We start from the raw sequence: 20,957 nt of genomic DNA, 5'->3' as shown, positions 1-20,957 counted from the left end.
AAGCGTGCTTGGCCTGGAGCAATTTGAGATGGGTGACCGACCGGGAAATTCTTCCCGGGTGCACACATGTGTCGCAGTTGCGCAGGCATGGTGCGCATGGCTGGTGTAGACCGGGAGTGGTTACACAGCATGGCACATGCGCTGGCACTGGACACATGGACGTGGCCAAGAGAGGACGTTCCTAGCCTAGGGTTGATCGACGGGGGCGTCAATCTCTCAATAGAATATCAACAAGTTGCAACTTCTTTTCCGGAAGTCAATCTCTCAATCTCTCTTAAGGGGGTGAGGGTGTAACATCCCGGCCTAGGGCTTAATAGGATTAATACTCTTAAGGGGGTGAGTGTGTAACATCCCGGCCTAGGGCTTAATAGGATTAATAGAATATCAACAAGTTGCAACTTCTTTTCCGGAAGTCAATCTCCAAAGAACTCCAGGGTTAAGCGTGCTTGGCCTGGATATGTGTTGGAAGGACGTTCCTGGCCTAAGGTTGATCGACGGGGGCGTCAATCTCTCTTAAGGGGGTGAGGGTGTAACATCCCGGCCTAGGGCGGAAAAGTCAATCTCCAAAGAACTCCAGGGTTAAGCGTGCTTGGCCTGGATATGTGTTGGAAGGACGTTCCTGGCCTAAGGTTGATCGACGGGGGCGTCAATCTCTCTTAAGGGGGTGAGGGTGTAACATCCCGGCCTAGGGCTTAGGGGGCGTCAATCTCTCTTAAGAGGGTGAGGGTGTAACATCCCGGCCTAGGGCTTAATAGGATTAATACTCTTAAGGGGGTGAGGGTGTAACATCCCGGCCTAGGGCTTAATAGGATTAATAGAATACTCATATCAACAAATTGCAACTTCTTTTCCGGAAGTCAATCTCCAAAGAACTCCAGGGTTAAGCGTGCTTGGCCTGGATATGTGTTGGAAGTCTATGACCTATGAAAGCTATCAGATGTAAGTGGGCCAAGTGGGCCCGGCCTGGGCGAGGCGGGACGTTACAATCTATCACGTGATAGATATGGTATCTACGGATGGGAGGAGTCCTACTCGGACAAGACTGGTCTATACCATATCGTGAGGGGTCCGATATCTCCGAGTCCTATTTAGGGATCAATTGACCCGTGGTATATGAGGGACCCCCTGAGCAGGACCTAAGGCATCGAATATCACTGCCAACACACCCACCACAGCTTACGAAGCGCGCAGGAGCCGAGTCGCTGGGAGATCTAGTCGAATCAACTCGACTACGGTCTCGTCGGTATCATCGAGTTCTGTTATTTCATTTGTAATCTGTGGTTTCCATCATATAATCCCATATCAACTGGATTATTACCTACCAAGGAGTCTGAATCAGTATAATCCTTATCTTTTGTTTGCTTGATGTCGTACTACGTAAATTCTCGTACCAACGGACCCCAATATATACCCTTTATATCCGGTTTATGGGTATCCTGTCGACACTGTCCCATTCCATCGTAGGTTGGTTTTTTATGCAACGGAAGGAATACTACGGCTGCGTTTAAACAACTTCTCAATTTGGCTACTACCTCTATTCTGTGAGCATTTTTTTTAATTGTTATATGATATATTTCTTTAAAAAGAACTTTCTATATAGAAATTTCATCTTAATTGTTAGTTCGGGATTAATCGACAAATGCTCTTCCGTACGTTTTTCTTTAATTTCAACGTCCCCTTAAGGAATTGAAAGTGTTTCCCCTCGTGGCAGCTGCACATAATACTACACCGTATAACTACTACCTACATCCCACAATTACATGTATTTCGAGGCTTAGATAGTTATATCGGTAAGTAATTCTATTATATACCTATAGCTAAATAACGAGTAGTAAGGTTGTTAGTATCTCGATCCTTATCCTATTATTTTACGATACTATGATCTTAACAGGCCGAAACAATACTGATCCCATCTAGTATCTTAATTTTCATAGCATCTCAACCTTACTATTAATTTCCACACAATCTTACAAAATAATATTTAAAATAAGATGGATCGAAAATAATATGAATAAATATATTAAGTTTACATAAAAACCAATTAAAAATTTCAAAATCAATATTATGTGCTTTAATTTATATAACATATTAGTATATATAAAAATTATGTGCTTCAATATTATCCTTAGTTAAATAACACTCCCTTGCTAAAATTGTAAGTTTGAAGAAAAATATTGAAAGTTTATGTGTTTAGAAAAAAATTTAGATGTGTTCGAAAAGTTGAAAGTTTGAAGAAAAAATAGGAACTAAACAAGGGCTTAGTCCTACTATTTATAAGAGTGACAAATATATAGTTAAAAATATCTCACTCCAGTTGTATCTAATCAGATGAAATCAGATGAGATGAGATGATTAGATTGACTGCTGTGCTGGGTGCTTTCGTCTCTTGTCACCCAAAATTTCCGCACGTGTTCCAGCCGCTTCCAGTAGCATTGCTCCGTATTGTATCTCTTTTTAAAACATAGCAATATAATAAATGGTTAAACAGAATTTACTATTTATATTATGAATCTAGATAAATTATCTGCTATATCTATATGTATCTAATTTAATCCTAAAATGTTGTTGAAGTATACTATACGAGTAGTGTGTGTACACATATATATACACACACACTAGTACCTCTCAACCAAACGGGAAAAAGGGGGTGAATTAATTAAGTATACTATACTCCCTCCATACTCCTAAGAATAAGTATAATAGTGAGCTATAAGCTTACTATAAGCTTAAGTGGAGGAGAGAGGTAGTGAAAAATTAAGGGTGTTAGCTCTTATGCAAGAGCTAGCTTATCACAAGCTCTAAGACAAATACATTAAATATATAAGTGAGAGATAGAGACATGAGAAGAAAATTGTAGCCAACCTTATAGCTAATCTATTATATATGTTAGCTTTAAGATGGGCTAATAGTATGGAGTTGGCTATATTATTATTCTTGCTCTAAAGAAAGTCGTTTAGAACAGCGACACGGTCTCCAAAATATAACTTTGACTTCTTATTTCTATAAAACATATTTATTGAAAAGTGATATATGTATACTTTTATGAAAGTATTTTTTAAAACAAATCTATACATATAATTTTTTACATTTTCAAACTCAATAACTTAAGAGTTATTCATGATTTATATTCCTAAAGTTTGACTTAAACATTATCCTAAACGACTTCTTTCATGAGTATGGAGTAGTATGTACTCCTACATACTAGTATTACCGTACGATCGACTTGGTAGTGGACGTAGCGAGCGAGCGCGTGGAACACGTTAATCTGAGCTGAGACGTACTCCCTCCGTCAAAAAAAGACAAACCCTGGTTTCCGTGCCCAACATTTGATCGTCCGTCTTATTTAAAAAAATTATTAAAAAAAAATAAAAAGACAAGTCACGCATAAAATATTAATCATGTTTTATCATCTAACAACAATAAAAATACGAATTATAAAAAAATTTTATATAAGACGGACAGTCAAAGTTGGACACGAAAATTCAGGGTTTGTCTCTCTAGAGCGGAGGGAGTAGGAGTACGTACGCACTGTCTGGTTAATTAGTTAGTTTGGTTGAATTATGAATGCCTGATGTCGATATATCCAATGGCTGGTTGGTTGAATCAAGACGAGACTCAAGAATTCCACACTTGGATGCTGGCCCGGGGATGAATTAATTAATGGTCATGGAGGCATATCTTGCACTACTACTACTACAGTAAAGGATTAATTCCCATGAATTGTACTAGCATGGTCAAAGATTAATCGTAGTACTACTTACATATCAAGGGCTTTAATTTTTACTCCATCCGTGTCATAATATAAGAGTTTTTGACATTTTGCTTATACTGTTTGACCACTCATCTTATTTAAAAAATTTGTACAAATAAAAAAACGAAAAATTATACATAAAGTATTTTAGATAATAAAGTAAGTAAAAGAATAATAATTCTAAACTTTTTTAAATAAGATAAATGGTTAAACAGTGTAAGTAAAATGTTAAAATCTATTATATTATGAAACGGAGAGAGTAACTACTAAACGACGTACAGTACGCACGTTAAATATTTGACATGCACCAGCAGACCAGGTATACCTGGAGTCAGGAGATACTACAACCAATTTTTTTCTCTGCAACAACTCCTAAATATTATGATGAGAGGGTGGGTTTAATTCTACGTTGGGTCTAATATACATATAGTGTTTGAAATTATATTGTAATACTCATCAAATGGAGCCGGCCTATTTTCCTCATTGTCCTGCATCTGCATGGGCGCCTCCTGCTTATGAGATAAGAGCAAGTTTAATAGTATAGCTAACTACTAGTTCCAAATCATCTATAGCTAATTCATATAATAGTTACTTACTATACAATTAATATCTGGTCCTATTACAAATCTGTGACCCACTGCTTTTCTCTCTCTTTTTTTATCTCTTTAAAATATGTTTATAGCCGGTTTATAGCTTGTTATTGTATCTGCTCTAACTAAGACCCTGGCTGCAACACGACTCTCCAGATTAAATTAAGTAATCAATTTTTTAGCACTCCGTTTGTCTGCATTCATTTTTGTTGCCAAAAGATCGAAATAGAGTCGTCTACAAAAAAAAAAGGAAAAGAAAAAAAAAGAAAAGAGAGAAATAAACCTGGCAGGCCGATGCCACAGCCCTTTTCTTCTCCTTTATTTACTTTTAGCACTAATTAAGTAGGAGTATTAGTGAAAGTGAGATCATGCGCATCTAACAACACATGCATGCACTCCCTCTATCCCATTCTCAGCCACACATGACACATCATATAGTCTCACTAATTGACCCACGTGTTCAACCAGTTTCAGCCTTTCCATGTATTAGTACTACGTACTCCATTCTCTTTACATTTAATTTCAGAAGCTAAGCTATAGGAGCATGCATTTCCATAGAACTATCCCACTTTTATATCTTCTTCTATATACTTGCTTCGTACAAGAAAAACCTAATGTAAATTGAGATTTGTATATAACAGACAATGAACCCTCACTTGGGATTTCTTTTTAAAACGAAGAGTGTACTTGCTAGTACGTATAAGTAGTACTACTCCCTCTGGTATCAAAAACATATGTTTGACTATGTTTTCTATCATAATACATAGAATAAATACTTTTTTTATTATTTTTATTAGTAGTTTGTAAGATAAATCTATATATACGTTGTTCTATTGCCTTTAAACTAAATATTTTAAAAATCATTGAGAGTTTAAGTTATAAAAGTTTAATCTCAACTTTGTCTTAAACGTTAAAATAGGAGGGACTATGCATTTCTACATGTTTAAATTGTCAAAATAAGCTGCAGTGTTCAGTTACAATGTGGAGTACTAGTACTACTAACACAACACTACTCATTTCTCCAAGTGGGCTATCGCTATATGGTACTGCCTGGAGCAAGCAGCCATCTCGTCTCCATCAGTCTATCCGAAAGCAACGCCTAACCAAACGCACACACACATCAGCATGATGTGCATACATCGATCACCTTATACCTTGTTTGGTTAATCCAAAGGAAAGGGATTGAAGGATATTAATTTTACACCTCAGTAATCTCTCTTAATATCTTTATAGGTGGGATTAATCGAATAAGCCCTAATTCTTCTTCAATTATATTCCTGGCTAATTAATTAACTAGCTTTTGTAAGTGTAGGTACTCATAATCAACAGCTTGGTACCATGAACTGTAATACATAATGTATGGCATATAGTGGCAGAGTCAGGATAAAATTATAGTGGGAGCTCCTCAGCCTTTTGGGCCTTCTAACAATCTCAGACAAAGTATATTTTAGCCCCCTTGCAATAGATATATGGATTTAAATTTTAGGGGGGGTCTTAATAGGGACTCTAATGATTCATTAGGGGGTGGGGGGGGGGGGGGGTCTAAAGACCCCAAGCCCCCACGCTGCCTCCGCCACTGATGGCATATGGTGATCATTTAGCTACATAAATACTATGATGATAAAGAGCTACTCCCTCCGTCCCAAAATATAAGCATTTTTAACTATAAATTTGGACAAAAGTGGCGGAGGTAATAGCTAAAAAATTGTTATATTTTGGACGGAGATAATAGCTAACTAGTGCAGCGCTTAATATCAAAATTGGATAAACCTAATTATAGACTCTGAATATGAATAGATCCATCCTACTATAATGATTTGGACATAAAAGTTCATATTTGTTATATCTAGATTCATTGAAGTAGGAAGGGTCTAATCCTATCCTAGTTAATTAGTTTATAATATTTTAGAACAGATAGAGTATATGGTAATAATGTATATGCGCACGTGCATATGAGTTGCATGAACTCCCTCCCTTTTTATAAGACATATAACGCTGGTGACTCTTGTATATATATGTTTTGAATTATGTATCTTATTTTAAAAACTATATAAGTATATAATATCATTTTTAGTTTGTTGTGATATGTTTTTATATTTTGATACTTAAAACATGATTTTATATTGTGCACATTTACACTAAATTTTTAATAATATAAAAGTAAAATTAAATGTGTGCTTGAAGATTAACAACGTAACAACGTAGTATGTTTAGAAACTGAGGGAGTATATATATCGTGTAAGCAAGCATGCATGCAATTAAGCTAGCTTATTAATAAGTAGCTTTAGGTAGCTAACTTTGTGGATCTGTTATGTGTTCCTCTCCGTTTATAGGAAAAGAGAAAAGGTGAGCGGCGCCTAATTTTGCCATCTCCCGCCAAACATATCATGAGACTAACCCCGCCCAAGATGCGCCCAACCATGCACATATATATCTATTACTACTATCCGTCTCAAATATGAGTAACTTCTACTTATAATTTCGAATGCGTAGCCAAAAATTATCACATTTTAGAACAAAGGAACTACGGACATTTGCCTAGATGCGTTCAGGTTTGCAACTGTAAGCTTATAGCTAAAAGCACGTAAAGATGGATGCGTATTTCATATAATGCCTTTTCAGGTTGGAAAAAGCAACCATCTGACATGAATTTTTCCTGACGTGATCACTAATACGTACTCCTAGGTTTATGGGTGGCGAGAGCCGATTATCGGTCACCACGTCTCTCTGGCTTCAAAGCAATGAGAGGATCTCGATCCTTTTAGGCTAGCTACAAAGCAATGAGAGGCTGCTGGGCCATCATACTAGTAGTATCAGATACTTCCTCCGTCAAAAAAAAGAAAAAACTCAATCTGAGAGGGGTCTAGGACAATAAATCTAGACAAAGTATAGTTCAGATACATTATATTAGGAGGGGTCACAGGTTAAATTTTTTTTGGATGGAGAGAGTACTAATCGTATTAATTGATCAACAGGCTAGGCCAGCCAAACAAAAATATAGTACTAATATTTTGCTTTATTATTTGATTGATTGATCACTTGTTGGATGGGAAACATCAAACATGATGCATGTGAAGCACTGGGAGCAACTAGCCTACTCCTACTTGTACATACTTGCTTTTTTTTTTTTTCTTTTCCTTCTCTTTTCAAAGGGGAACCAGTGTGGTAACACTTTAATTGCGCCTAGAGAAGAAACAAATGTAAATAGGCCTGCTACCAGTATGGGCCAGAAAATATAAGGATGGGCCCAATGAATAAAAATGGAAGCCCACGTCGGCGTGGACAGCCCAAGCAAGAAAAGGAGAGGAGAAGGCGCACGCGGCCCAAACACGCAAAGTAAAGTGCAGAAAGAAGCAGAGCTCGCGTGTCGTCGTGTCCTCTCCTCGTTGATCGATCTCGAGGAGTTCATCTTCTTCTTCCCCCTTCGCCTACTCGCCTCTCCTGCCGCAAATTCCAATTCCAATTCCAATCCCGCTTGGGCGAGCGATCCACCCTCTGCTTCGGCTGCCATGGCGACCGACTCCTCCTCCTCCGCTGCCGCCGATAAGAACACCGTCTTCCGCAAGCTCCGCGCCAAATCAGACAACAAGGTGTGTTACTTTGCCCTACCCTAGCCACCCCACCCTCACTGATTCATTTCACCGTCTACCGGTAATCTACCCGCTTGCCTCCTCGATTTTCAATTTACTCACCTCCCTCTAATTTCTCTCTTCACTGTGGTTGTGTGTGTGAGAGAGACTGTGTTCTTCTGTAATTCGTGTGATTTTTTTTCTCTTACGAGTCGACTATATTTATATGTGCGTATGCCTAATTTGCAGATGTGCTTCGACTGCAACGCCAAGAACCCGACCTGGGCCTCCGTCACCTACGGCGTCTTCCTCTGCATCGACTGCTCTGCCGTCCACCGTAGCCTCGGCGTTCACGTCTCCTTCGTCAGGTTCCCCCTCATACACCCCCGCACTCCTTCTATGTCTGCCTGCCTTACAATTCATATCATTTACTGAGGTGCCTTGAGCTAATCATGTATTTTTTTCTCTCTACTAAATTCTGAATTTCGGCCTGCCGGTTATGTTTTCCTTTGCAATTTATCACATTCTGTTATGATTCGCAGCCGTGTGCAAACTTATCATCTTTATGTCATATCTATTAAACTGTACAGAGATATTTACTTGGTATCTGATAATCCAATATATTCTTACATCTAAAAGAAAATCCAATATGGCCTGCAGTGTCGGTTTGCATCATATTCTCTTTGTACTTCTGCAATCTACATTCTCCTGGAAGTTCTAGATTCTCATGATAATTTCTTCAAAGCTAGATATTTTCATGGTGCTGTTCCTTTTCTTTTTCAATCTACTAGGGGCGATATATTTTTGGGATGCCAATATAACACTGTTCCTTTTTAGGTCACTCAATTAAACTGGCACAATAGTATCTTGTAGTAAATTGGCTGAAGATTTCATGGGTGGTGCGCTTGAAGTTATTTTGTCTGTGTTGTAATTCTGTTTGCCATCAACTACACAATCACACCATTTCTACTTATGAGTAATTAAATTTTAAGCTCTGTCAAATTTGGTTTAGAGATCGACGTAACTACAACGCTTCGTTAGATATGTTCTTACCATTTGACTACAGAATTTACATGCTAAACAATATAAGAACTTCTTGTTTAGTTGTGGCCTTCTTTTTTGCTGGAAACCCGTTGAGTTGACTGCTGCAATCTGCAGGTCAACAAATTTGGATTCGTGGACCCCAGAACAATTGAAAATGATGGTTTATGGAGGTAACAACCGTGCACAAGCTTTCTTCAAGCAGCATGGTTGGACAGATGGTGGAAAAATTGAAGCAAAGTATACTTCAAGAGCTGCTGACTTATACCGGCAGTTGCTCGCTAAGGATGTTGCTAAAAATTCCACTGAAGATGGGAACAACAGTTGGCCGTCCTCCCCAGTTGCAGCTTCACAACCTACAAATCAAGCTGATGCAATTCCAGATCTTAAGCTGGCAGAGGCATCTAAAGAAGTTGCAAATGAGAAGACTGAGCCTGAGGTTATTCGTTCACCAAGGGCTCCAACTCATTCTTTCAAGAAGCCAATTGTTGCGAAGAAGCCTGGAAATAAGACCGGTGGACTTGGTGCACGGAAACTTACGTCAAAGGTATGCTCTCTGCATATCCGATTGAGTTAGAGCTTCATCTTCTTAACAAACCATAGCCCTGATTTGAATTGCGTTGCCAACAATGAAATATACCCAAATACCCAGTGAATTTCAATTACAAAGTGTCCATCCTTTTCTCCTCAAGTAAATTGAAAATTCTGTACTAACAACTTTTGCCATTTGTTCCAGCCAAATGAAAGTCTCTATGAGCAGAAGCCTGAAGAGCTAGCTCCTGCGCTGCCACCAGTGACTGAGAACAGTACAGCAAAGAGCAAATCTCATACTTCACGATTTGAATATGTGGAAAATACACCTTCTGCTGGGAGCAATTCAGAAGAAAACCAGGTCATTGGACATGTTGCGCCCCCAAAATCTTCAAACTTCTTTGGCGAATTTGGGATGGACAGTGGATATCACAAAAAATCTGCCCCTGGCCCATCCAAAGTGCAGGTAATGTTTATTTAATACAATCGCTATATTGTATATAGAGTGATGATTGTGAGCATGTGAACTCAATTATATTATGTTGGTCCTCTGTTAGTCTGTTGTCTTAGTTTACAACTTTACATAAACTTGTATATTTGTAGTACTAGTTCAGATGTCCAAAGACAAGCTCACAAGCATTTAGTTCCAAACAAGGAAAACACATGAGCTGGTTGACATTTAGCTTCAAATGGAGTAATACTCCCTTCTTGAGTTTTAGTTCCCAACAATCAATAGTTTTGATACTGCTTACTTGGTTCTTGGTAGTAAGCTGGTAGCCAGGGTATTGATGGTACCATGGTTATGTGTCACCTATACTGATCTAACATGTTTTAAAATATAAAGTCATTGTTGACTTTTATTGATTTAGGCATGCTACACTCCACACAAAGCTTTTCTGCTAACAAACAATTGGCTACTAATACTTGTAAGTTTGCAGTCAGCTATATCACACTATGGCTCGCTCTAGTTAGTTTTCATATATCAGCTAAGATACGGTCTTTCTAGTTTCTGTAGCCCAACTATGCATAACGAAATATGTGAATGTGTTCCTGCTGGAAATAAGAAGCTTTGGCGGTGCAAGTGTAGCCCAACTATGCATAACGAAATATGTGAATGTGTTCCTGCTGGAAATAAGAAGCTTTGGCGGTTTCAGTATTTGTTTGCTCAGCGCCAACTTCCAAGAAGTCTGTTAACTAATCAATTGCAGTATTCTCCAGATTGAAGAAAGTAGTGAAGCAAGACAGAAGTTTTCAAATGCAAAGTCAATTTCATCTTCTCAGTTTTTTGGAGACCAGGCCAGTTTTGAAAAGGAGGCTCAAGTTTCCCTCCAAAAGTTTTCGGTAAGTATTTTTACTGTGCTATACTGCCATTGCTGTGGTGTGGTGTTACCAAAATTGATACTTATCTTGTAAAAAAAAGAGGATGCGATAGATGTGGCCTTGTCCTTTTTCTTAAGATCAGGCGGGGTCCTAAGTGAATAAGCAGTGGTTATAATTTGTCTTTAGCTGGTGTGTATCATGGGGGATGGGGGATTAGTCTGGGGCCATGTTCTTATGGTGTATCGGTTATTACCTTTGGAATATCTGCATTGACCTATACAGTCTTATGTTCTTTACCACTTTACCTTGCTGTAGGGATCTTCTGCCATTTCAAGTGCTGATCTATTTGGTCATCCAACCAATAGTTCCAACGTGGATCTGAGTGCTTCAGATTTGATCAACCGGCTTTCTTTCCAGGTAAATTAAGAGTAGCATAGTACAGCTGGGTTTATTGATAGACCTATGATTGATGTCTTGTTATCTCTGTAGGCTTCCCAGGATCTGTCTTCTATCAAGAACATGGCTGGGGAAACTGGGAAGAAGTTGACATCTTTGGCATCGAACATCATGTCTGATCTTCAAGACCGGATCCTGTGAGTTCAATCTACAGTCGAGACTCCGTGACATTTCTTCAGCCGTTACAGGATTCGCCGTGACAATAAGTTGACGGCATGCCTGCTTGGCAGATATGTTCAGGAGTTCCTATAACTTAAAACTTAAAGACCTGGAGCTATAGAGAAAATGTTATGTCGTGAATGCTGTACTGGCTAAAGTCATGTAAGCATATGCACCTGTAACAAGAATGTTTTTTCATAAAATTGTTAAAACCGTCTTAGTGGGATCTTAGATGCTACCTAAAAGTGTCGTTGCGTTGTAATGACCGTTTCATACCATATAATACCCAGTACATATTTTAGCCATATGGAAGGTAATTTGTCACAAGATGGCTTGTTATTTTCTGAACGAAGTTTGGCCTGATTGTTGCCTTTCTTGGTGGTGATCCGCGTAGCTTCTATCGTTCGGTGCAGAATACAGACAGGATGGTCTATGAATGTGCATGTAATCATAGCGATGAGCCAGCATCATCATCATCATCATGCTACAAATGCACAAACTACTTCGTACTTCTAAAAAAAGCCCCAAACTTGTGAATAGTACTCCTACTATCTGTAGTTTGTACTAGGTTGCTTTCGACGACCGGCAACGACGACCTGAGCAAAGTAGAGAAAAAAGAGGCATCTGATCTGAATGTGTGTATCTCTCCAGGCTTTGAACACTAGCAGAAGTTTAGCTCCATCTTCTGGGAAAAGAGAAGAATCAAAAGTCTTCCATTTGACCAGCCCTCGGTCGTCGGCAGCGTGTGGATATTTTGTCCTAACATGATTACTCGGAATCAGTGACAGTGTGTGCGGTTAATCCTTGTCGCATCAACGTCCAACACACGCACAGACACAGTAAACACTCATCGGTGCACTGATGCATTGCTTGCAAAAAGGATACTACTTCTAGTTCAGAGTGAAAATTTCACTTTGAAATTAAAGAGGTGAGCTACTAGCTTGAAATTTAACTGAATTCTGATTCCCCCAGCAACAGAACGGCATCAGGCATTTCCTGCCTGATTGTTTCGTTACTTTGGCTGCCATTGGCCAATCCGAGAGCTACCTCCACTTGCTTAAAATTTAATGGTTCCTTTGAAACAGATGCTTAAATTTGATTAGGTAAAGAGGGAGGAGGATGGCATCCATTCCATCTATCGGCGTGGCTGTCAGCACATTTGGACAGCCCAACCAACGGACGGCCACCAATGATTCCCTGCTTTTTCATATACCCTTCTTCCTCCTTATCCTCCTCCTCCTCTCCAATCTCCATCCATCAACACACACAAATATATTCTTGTCCCTCTCTCTGCCTTGCTGCCTGAATTTGAAAGGCACAGGAATTATTCAGACACCACAGGAAACTACTTGCCTAGTTAATTAATACTTAGCTAATTGCAAGGAGGAGGCTAACACGCACAACTTAATCATGGTTCCCAGCATCGTACGGCAATGCAGCTGGGAGAGTTTTGATGTGAATGGATCACCATTCAATCAATATGTGAACAGATATCTAACTGTAATAATGTACTGCTACTTGGGCTGGCATTGCAGGAAATGAGAATCAGCAAAGCAGTTTGCATTCATCAATATATCAAGCATTGGATTGGCATGGAATTGGCCGTTGTTTTCTTTTCTACTAGGAGTACTTTTCTTTCTGTAATGTGCCGTCCTAGCAATCTATCTATCATTGATACAACTAACATCTGCATCTCCAGTTAATTCAGAATTGACAAAACTCTTGTGGCGATGATTCATCATTGTACTCCCAGCATGAATTTTCCGTGAGCATTCAGTTGAATTGTCTGTGTCAACAACAAAGCCGAAACTTTCATCTTCTTCTCTCCTGTTTTGATTCCTGCTTCGATGATGAGTTGATGACGACTAATTCATCATCCAAACCAAAGCCATGGAACACTAACTAACTGATTTAGGGAAGGAAATGTTCTTAATTAATCAATTTGATTGCCCATTGTCACACGGCAACATCCATGACAGTGTTGGGGGTTGTCCTTTTCAGCCTGTGTCGATATTTCTCTTGCACAGCTTTTGTTCCCTGTTGCTTTCAGAGAGAGCCTCCAGTGGCTACCATCATCACAATGTTAGAAGTCGGTTAGAACCGATTAAATTAACTTCAAAAATCCAAAGGCTTTCTTTTTTGTGAAACTTGGAAAAAAAGAAAGAAGTGCTCCAACTTGTGATCATCCCATTGTGGGGAACGGAGACAAGGAATCCACCATTTTCTGTGGATTGGATTGGATTTGTCTGAGGTGAAACCACACACGTGAAAAGTATTATATGTTTCGCCGGTTTGGACTTGGACCCAGTAGTCTAGTCTTCAGAAAACGAAATGCAATTACACCTGAGGAGACTAGTTCACCCATTTCCTAGCATGTGAAGGAGCAGTGAGTGATACAACCTTTTTATCCTCTGTTCTGAATGAGCTAGAATTTCAGTTGTTTTAAAATCTAAGGGCCCATTTGAAACACATTATTCACCGGATTATCTACTTGATTATGGGATAAAAGTTCTCTAAATTATACATTTTGAGAAATAAACTTAACAAATACTAGCTTAGAACAAATAATGCTGTAGAAGAAAGTTTTTTTTTTTTGAGAAAAACGTATTTTAAGAGGCGTGGTGCAAATAATCCGGTGAAATAGCTGAAATATGTCTGAACATTGAGAGCTAGTTCAGTTTATCTGGCTTCAGAATGCAGGCTGAAGACTAGTAGTACATGACAAGGACAACGGCGAGTGCGAAACAGGTTCAGGTCCACACAAGATACCAACTAGAGATAAGAAAGGCACCATTTTACTCGTGGCAAATTGGGGGCTAGTTCACATCCAATGTTGGCGATGGCTAATGGGAAATGGCAATGGCGTATCTTCCTTTCAGCTACTCGTTGCAAGTGGCAGCGACACCAGCAGTCCAGCACCATTGCCATATTGCATACTACTCTACAAATTATACATGTCTTTGCCCTTTGCTTTTTCCCTCTGTTATATATAAAAAAAGGTTTGAGCTTTGTGAGTGCACGCATGCATCTGCCCATTTCATGTCCTTTTCAGCTTCCATGAGATGCAGCAAGTTCATCGCCGACCTGGAGGGAGGAGTCACTTTTCTCTGACGTAAATTGCTGCATTATCATTCTCTCGATCTCCCCTTCCCTTGTGGTGAAATCAAAATGCATGTGTCATTGGTGTGTGCAAGTTGCAGCATGCATAGACATTTGCAAGACACACAAACTACTAACCAACTAACCTAGCATTGCAAGCAGCAGCAGACAGGGATGCAGTGCAGGCTAAGTGGGCAGTTAGGAGTAGATTAGATGGCTTGCATTGCAGATGACAAGTACTGTACTACTAAGAAAGAAAGAGAGAGAGATTAGTGAGAGGAAGTTCTTGCAAGTTGCAGATAGCAGCCATCCAATCCATCAAGCACATGTGCCTCCCCTGCATTCCTGGGTTCCCTCCTGCATCTGCATTGCATTCATGTAGTAGTACTAAACTAGATATAAGTATTATAAAGATTAGATTATACTAGTACTATTAGATTAACATCTGATGATGAGTATCTCTTTAAGGTCAAGGGCTCCACTGCCTGCCTGCTTGCTTGCTTTAACTAATCATCAACACTTGAAGAAGCAGGAGACAGAGACAGAGAGTGAGAGATACTAGAGAGGAGGAATCAATGGCATGTGAAGAAAGAGCAGCATCTGAAAGCACGGCCGCAGATGGAGAATCCGACGGTCCCCGTGCACCGGCAAAGCATGCCCCTTTGATTGAGTGGGTAGCCACAGAATCTTTTCGAAATTCAAATCCTCCTTTCACTGACCTTTCAAAATTCTCTCATTATTTTGCTGTCTTGAACTTTGTTTTCTTCCATGGCAAGCAAAGAGTGCAAGAAGAACTTGAGTTGGATACAGACTGACAGAGGAGAGTGCAAACAAAAACTTTGCAGTTTTTCAAAGGGGAACAAGAACAAAAAGGTGTGAAAAGAATGGCATAATGTTTGCATTTGGAGTAGTTTGTAGAATGCATTTGCATTTGTAGACCGGCAGCATTATTGGTGGTAGGACTGGAATTGGCACCAGTACAACGACTAGTCCATCTATCTATCTATCTATCTATCTGCTGGCTCCTCACAGATAAGAATAATATAAGATCATAGTATGTTGAAAGAATCGAACAAGGCAATTAGGCAAAGAGAGGAAAAATAGTAGCAGTGGATTGGATATTTGGATACTCTGGGGAATTCTTTTTGTATTTGTGGTGCTGGTGCGCCTGTCCGCAATTGCAATGCAAACCAAGCATCAGTAACAAACAAAGCGACGAACTGCTGTACTCCATTAAGTGGCATAATTGATTAAGCAGATAAATTAACAACGGTTGGAAATGAAGAGAACAGGTGCATCATGGTTGATTGATTAGTGTGCCACTTGTAAGCCATTGATCATTTTGCTGGATGGATTTGTTTACAAAGAAAAATTGGGCGGGATGACGGGTCAGTCAGACGAGGCCAAGTAGCAACAAGGAGCAATACAACTGCACAAAGAAAAGGCGGTTTCATTTAAGTTTTTTTAAGGAGAAGTTTCATCTGAAGTTCCTCATGAAACGGATTTACTGGGTTATTGAAACTGATTCCAGGGCATTGTTCTTTTCAGCTTATTCACTGAATTATTAAAATGGATTGTTTGTTTCACACTTAAAAAATATGTTAAAAATATGTTAAGATTTAGTAAAAAAAATATATGTTAAGTAATATTCCTGTTGTAGTTTTATTTAGACCACTCATTTTGAGCAGTGTTTATTTAGTTAAAATATCTAATCTGTTTTAATAATTAAATCGATAATCCACCCTAATAATCTAGTAGTACCCAATAGGGTGTTCAATCTGGAATAGCGAGAGAGCAACACGTGCGTGGACAAGTAGTGTACTGTAGCGCGTCCGGTGTCTCGTCTGGTCGGCACGCACGCGCAAATGCCCTCCCTCCATCCCGCTTTTGGCCATTTCGGCATCCACTTTCCCCTTGTGTTCTCCAAAACAAACCATCACAAGAGATTAAGGTCACATCAAAAATAAATTAAATTAAGCAGTAATAACCTAATAGAAAGGGCATTGGTTCAACTCTAGCTTCATCTCTTTTAGAGCTGAAACACAACCAAATAGTTTCAGCTTCATAAAAAAAGGGCTTCAGCTTCAAAAAAAAAAAATTAAACTGATTGAAGTGCTCTTATAAAATAAACAAATAAGGTAAAACTGGATTTAGATAGCTTCACAACTTTATTTCATATCTAACTTTTAAAGTAAAATTTAAAATTTTGTGCCCTACCAAACAACCCTATTAGTGCTAATCAACAACAACCCATGCCCATTGATTACTCAGATAGAGGAAAGAGCCACAAATCGCATAAATTTACTAGTAAATATTATTACTGTCACTGACAAGTGGTTTATTTAAGGAGGATGAAAAAAAAAGGCAAAAAAAGGAAAGGAAAGAAAAAAGAAATTACTTGGGCGTGTCGAGGGGGATAGGAAAGAAGGAAGGAGTTGGACGACTCCTACAAAGACGACGACGACTCATCCGCTTCTTCTTCTTGTTTCCACCGAGCCCAAGCCGCCTTCGCCTTCTCGTCTCGTCGATAAAAGCCGCGAGTCCACCCACCCCTCCTCCTCCTCTTCTGTTTTTATTCATTCCTTTTGCTTCTTCTTCTGCCATTCCATCCATCCACCGCCGCCTCCGCTCTCTCTTCTTCTTCTTCCTACCCTTTGCCTAGTTGCATTCGGAGAGGAGAGGACTGATTGATTGATTGATCGATCGATGGCCATCGACCACGAGTCGCCGTTCAAGGAGCTCCGCCTCAAGAACAGGAGGATCATGGTATGTTTATATGCTGCGCCATTCCGTTCTCTTCTTCTTTTTCGATTACTCCTTGTTTCTTGTGTAGTACTACATGAATGAATGAAGGAATGAGATGCTTCTGGAGTTTATTCCCCTTCGTTGTTGTTTCGGTTACTGTTGTATTGGGCGGCCGATTTCTATGGGCAATGGCGCCAGATTGATTAAAGGATTCTTCTTCTTCTTGGGTTCTTGCTTTTGCTGCTTCCCTCTGTGCGTTGGAATCCCCGCATTCCTTTCGCCGCCAAATCCGTGGGTTTTTTTTTAAAAAAAAATCGCTTCTCCGTGATTTCCAAGAATCAAGAAACGCGCTGTGAATTGCGTGCATGAATCGTTCAAAGGAGAGGGGATTATCTTGGTCAAAACTGCCTCTTTTCATCCAATCTAATATCGAGTTGTAGTTTAGGAAAGGAAACTGACGGATGCGTTGGTTTATTGAAACTTGCAGGGAGGAGGAGGGCCTGAGCCGGAGGAGGAGGAGGCGGTGGCGCACGGAGAGCAGTGGCCGCGGTGGCTGAGCCCGCTGCTCTCGGCCAGCTTCTTCTCGCAGTGCAAGGTGCACGCCGACTCGCACCGGAGCGGCGAGTGCAACATGTTCTGCCTCGACTGCGCCGCCGACGCCGACGCCGCCGCCGCCGCGCTCTGCTCCCTCTGCCTCGCCCACAACCACCGCGACCACCACACCATCCAGGTACTAACCATTTCCTTGTTCCCAATGCATTGCAGTCTCCCTCTCCCAAACCAAACCTACCTAACCATGGCGGTGGCGGCGTTGTGGTTGCAGATCCGGCGGTCGTCGTACCACGACGTGATCAGGGTGTCGGACATCCAGAGGTTCATGGACATCGGCGGGGTGCAGACGTACGTCATCAACAGCGCCCGCGTGGTGTTCCTCAACGAGCGCCCCCAGCACAAGGCCGGCAAGGGCGCCGTCGCCAACATCTGCGAGGTCTGCAGCCGCAGCCTCCTCGACAACTTCCGCTTCTGCTCCCTCGGCTGCAAGGTCGTCGGCTGCTCCCCCCACGCCGCCACCGCCGCCGCCACCGCCACCGCCACCGCCGCCAGGAGGAAGAGACTACGCCACGCCCACGCCATGGCCTCCACCTCCGACTCCGACAACTCCACCTCCCCTGCCAAGAGGAGCTTCACGCCGTCCACCCCGCCGCCGCCGCCCACCCTGCCGCCCAAGCGCCGCAAGGGCATTCCACACCGCGCGCCATTCGGCAGCCTCATCGTCGAGTACTAGCCATTGCCAACCAACAGCAACTTCACCTGCAGGAATCCAGCGCGTGCGCAATTGGGAATCGCATTGCAAAGCGGCCGCCACCTCGTCGGCCTTTGCCCATTGCCATTACCATTGTTGCCTTTTGGTGGTGCTTCTCGAGGTGGATGCCATTAGCTTTGCACAAAGGAAAGGAGGAAGATGAAGAAAAGGAAGGGTACAAAAGCACTAGCTTTTCCATTGCTAATTGCTCCATTACCATTACTAGGAACACATTAAAAATACAGACAGGATATGTATACATCTTTAATTAGTGACCACCCCCTCCCTCTCTCTCTTGTGTTCAACCTTCTATATAGTCTTTTTTTTTTCATTTTGAGATGTTTCAAATTTTAGATGTCTTTGAGCAGACTTGTAGCTAATACTCCTAGTGGATTAGCAGTGATGATAATAAGTAGCTGGTGGTGCTTAAGTTTTGTGATGGCTGCTACTAACTGGTGGTACCAGGATTAGTGCTACTTTGTTCAGTTCATCTGTAAATATGGATGCTAGAAGAGGGCATGAATGATCCTTGCTTATTACTCCAGTAACTTCCTTTTTTTCTTAATTATAATGTGGTCTTGTGGATCAGAAATGGATTTTGATGTGTGTTTTTTTCTCAGTGTGTTGACCCTTAGCTGCGAGGCAATTGCAGAGGATAGTTTTTTGCAGTATCATGTGTCTTGACTCAGAATTTCTGATGCTGCCAAAGCAAGTGCCGTTACGTTATTGCCAAACTCGCTAAAAGTTTGCTTTCAATGTGAATGTGAATGTGATGTTCAGCCTTATCAAAGCAAATCCTGCTCCTGCTCTCTTGTTTCATCTAATTATCCTCCCGGTTGAATTTATTAAACTAAAGAGTTGTGATATATATATACTCCATAGTTCTGATTTGCAGGGTCAATGCCAGCATTGATGAAGTTGACACTGAAGAAGAATGAGAAGATGAAGAAGAGGAGACGGCATATGTATGTTAGGCAACCACCCTAACCTACTACGCCTAACTAAAGCAGAGGAAGCGGTTCTAAATGCAAGAACAAAGGAAGGCATCTACTACCCAAAAAAAATATATGCAGCATTAGAAAGGCATCTAAAGAAAATGCAGCATTCTTTAGGAGCAGTAGAGTAGTCTCTCTGCTGTCTACAGATTACATATAATCAGAAATAATGTTCATAGCTTTGCATGAAGAATCTCTCTTTCCTGAGGGAATACTGAAGAAAACATTGAGAAAGTTGAGGGGGGTGATGGAAAAGATGAGCAACAATTGGAGGTAGCTGAGGGCCTTGCCTTTCCAATGGAGAGTGGTGGATGTCGACATACATACATGGATGGATGGAAAGTATAAGACATATCACATATGTGGATTGGAGAATAGAGATGGAAATTTCTGAAGGCTTTGCATTGGCAGCATTCTGGGATGGGCAACCAAAACCTCTTCTTGTAGTATCTGCTAGACTGCTACAGTACATGGATTGTTCCAAATGGAAATTCATTTGGAAGGCTATTGCTTGTCCTGGGGCTCAATGTTCTTCAGTACTGGAGTACAGTATGTTTCAGAGAACTAAGCCATCTAATAGTCTTCTTTTTTTCTAAAAAAAAACGATGGAATAAAACCTGGTCTCAACATCTATAAAGCCATACTATAACACTGTTTCAGTGACTTGTATCTGTATTTGTAGAAAGGGATTTTCCTTGAGATGAGGATTATCTCAGCCTGGAGCAAACGAGTTGTGATGAAATTAGGAGAGAAAAACCCTCTATTATTAGTACGAGTATATTGTAGGGTTGGTCAGCTAGTGTGCTCTGCTGTTTGAAGAGAAGGTCCAAAAGGCACAAGAAGAAGAAGCTGGTAGTGTAGTGGAATGTCAAGAGCAAATAACAGTCGATCAAGTCATTGCTGTGGCCCGCAGATGGGCCACGTGTTAAGCTCCCATTGGCCTCCGTTGCCTGGCTCGGCGGCTACTGGGTATTGGTGGGGCCCTCTCTCTCCTCCGCCGCCGCCGCCGCCTTCTTTTCTTGACCCGTTTTACAAATCATCAATAAATAATTAATTGTTTTAAAGAAAGAAAAAAAATCCATCAATAAATGAACATTAATCCTCCCGCGAAAGAAGATGTCCGTTGGATTGGGATCGGAGGGGGAAGGGTGGGCAGCGTATTCCCCACGCGCTCGTGGGCCACCAAAGCCGTCGGTGACGTCATGCGGTGCGTGAGCGGGCGGGTGCGATGTTGACGTGATATCGTGTGCGTGGAAGAAGTTTCTAGAAGGAAGAGGAGGAGGAGGAGCACCAAGCGAGCTTAATAAGTACTGTAATGTTCCTGCTAATTGCTACTCTAAGCAAGCGCACGGTCGAGTGCGAAAATTTGTACAGACTACAGTAGTTAGTACATGCCAA

General features: G+C 40.9%; 2 protein-coding genes across 2 annotated transcripts; both read left to right on the top strand.

Annotated features, from left to right (window-relative positions):
• Nucleotides 1–7,715: 7,715 nt before the first annotated feature.
• Nucleotides 7,716–11,722, top strand: LOC4349482 (probable ADP-ribosylation factor GTPase-activating protein AGD8). The gene is made up of 7 exons (XM_015759535.2): nt 7,716–7,931; nt 8,160–8,278; nt 9,069–9,498; nt 9,688–9,948; nt 10,701–10,823; nt 11,118–11,219; nt 11,292–11,722. Exons 1-7 carry the CDS (start codon nt 7,851–7,853, stop codon nt 11,397–11,399), a joined length of 1,224 nt encoding a protein of 407 aa, XP_015615021.1. The 5' UTR covers nt 7,716–7,850; the 3' UTR covers nt 11,400–11,722.
• A 5,278-nt stretch (nt 11,723–17,000) lies between these two features.
• Nucleotides 17,001–19,129, top strand: LOC4349481 (protein RGF1 INDUCIBLE TRANSCRIPTION FACTOR 1). Its single transcript, XM_015759303.3, has 3 exons — nt 17,001–17,282; nt 17,749–17,991; nt 18,085–19,129. The coding sequence occupies exons 1-3, from the start codon at nt 17,223–17,225 to the stop codon at nt 18,544–18,546; spliced, it is 765 nt and encodes a 254-aa protein (XP_015614789.1). The 5' UTR covers nt 17,001–17,222; the 3' UTR covers nt 18,547–19,129.
• Nucleotides 19,130–20,957: the final 1,828 nt, after the last annotated feature.

Source organism: Oryza sativa, chromosome 10, assembly GCF_034140825.1.
Source record: "Oryza sativa Japonica Group chromosome 10, ASM3414082v1".
In the NCBI taxonomy this organism is placed as follows: Eukaryota; Viridiplantae; Streptophyta; class Magnoliopsida; order Poales; family Poaceae; genus Oryza; species Oryza sativa.
The sequence above is the reverse complement of the archived record's forward strand: the minus strand, read 5'-3'. Positions and strand labels throughout refer to the sequence as shown.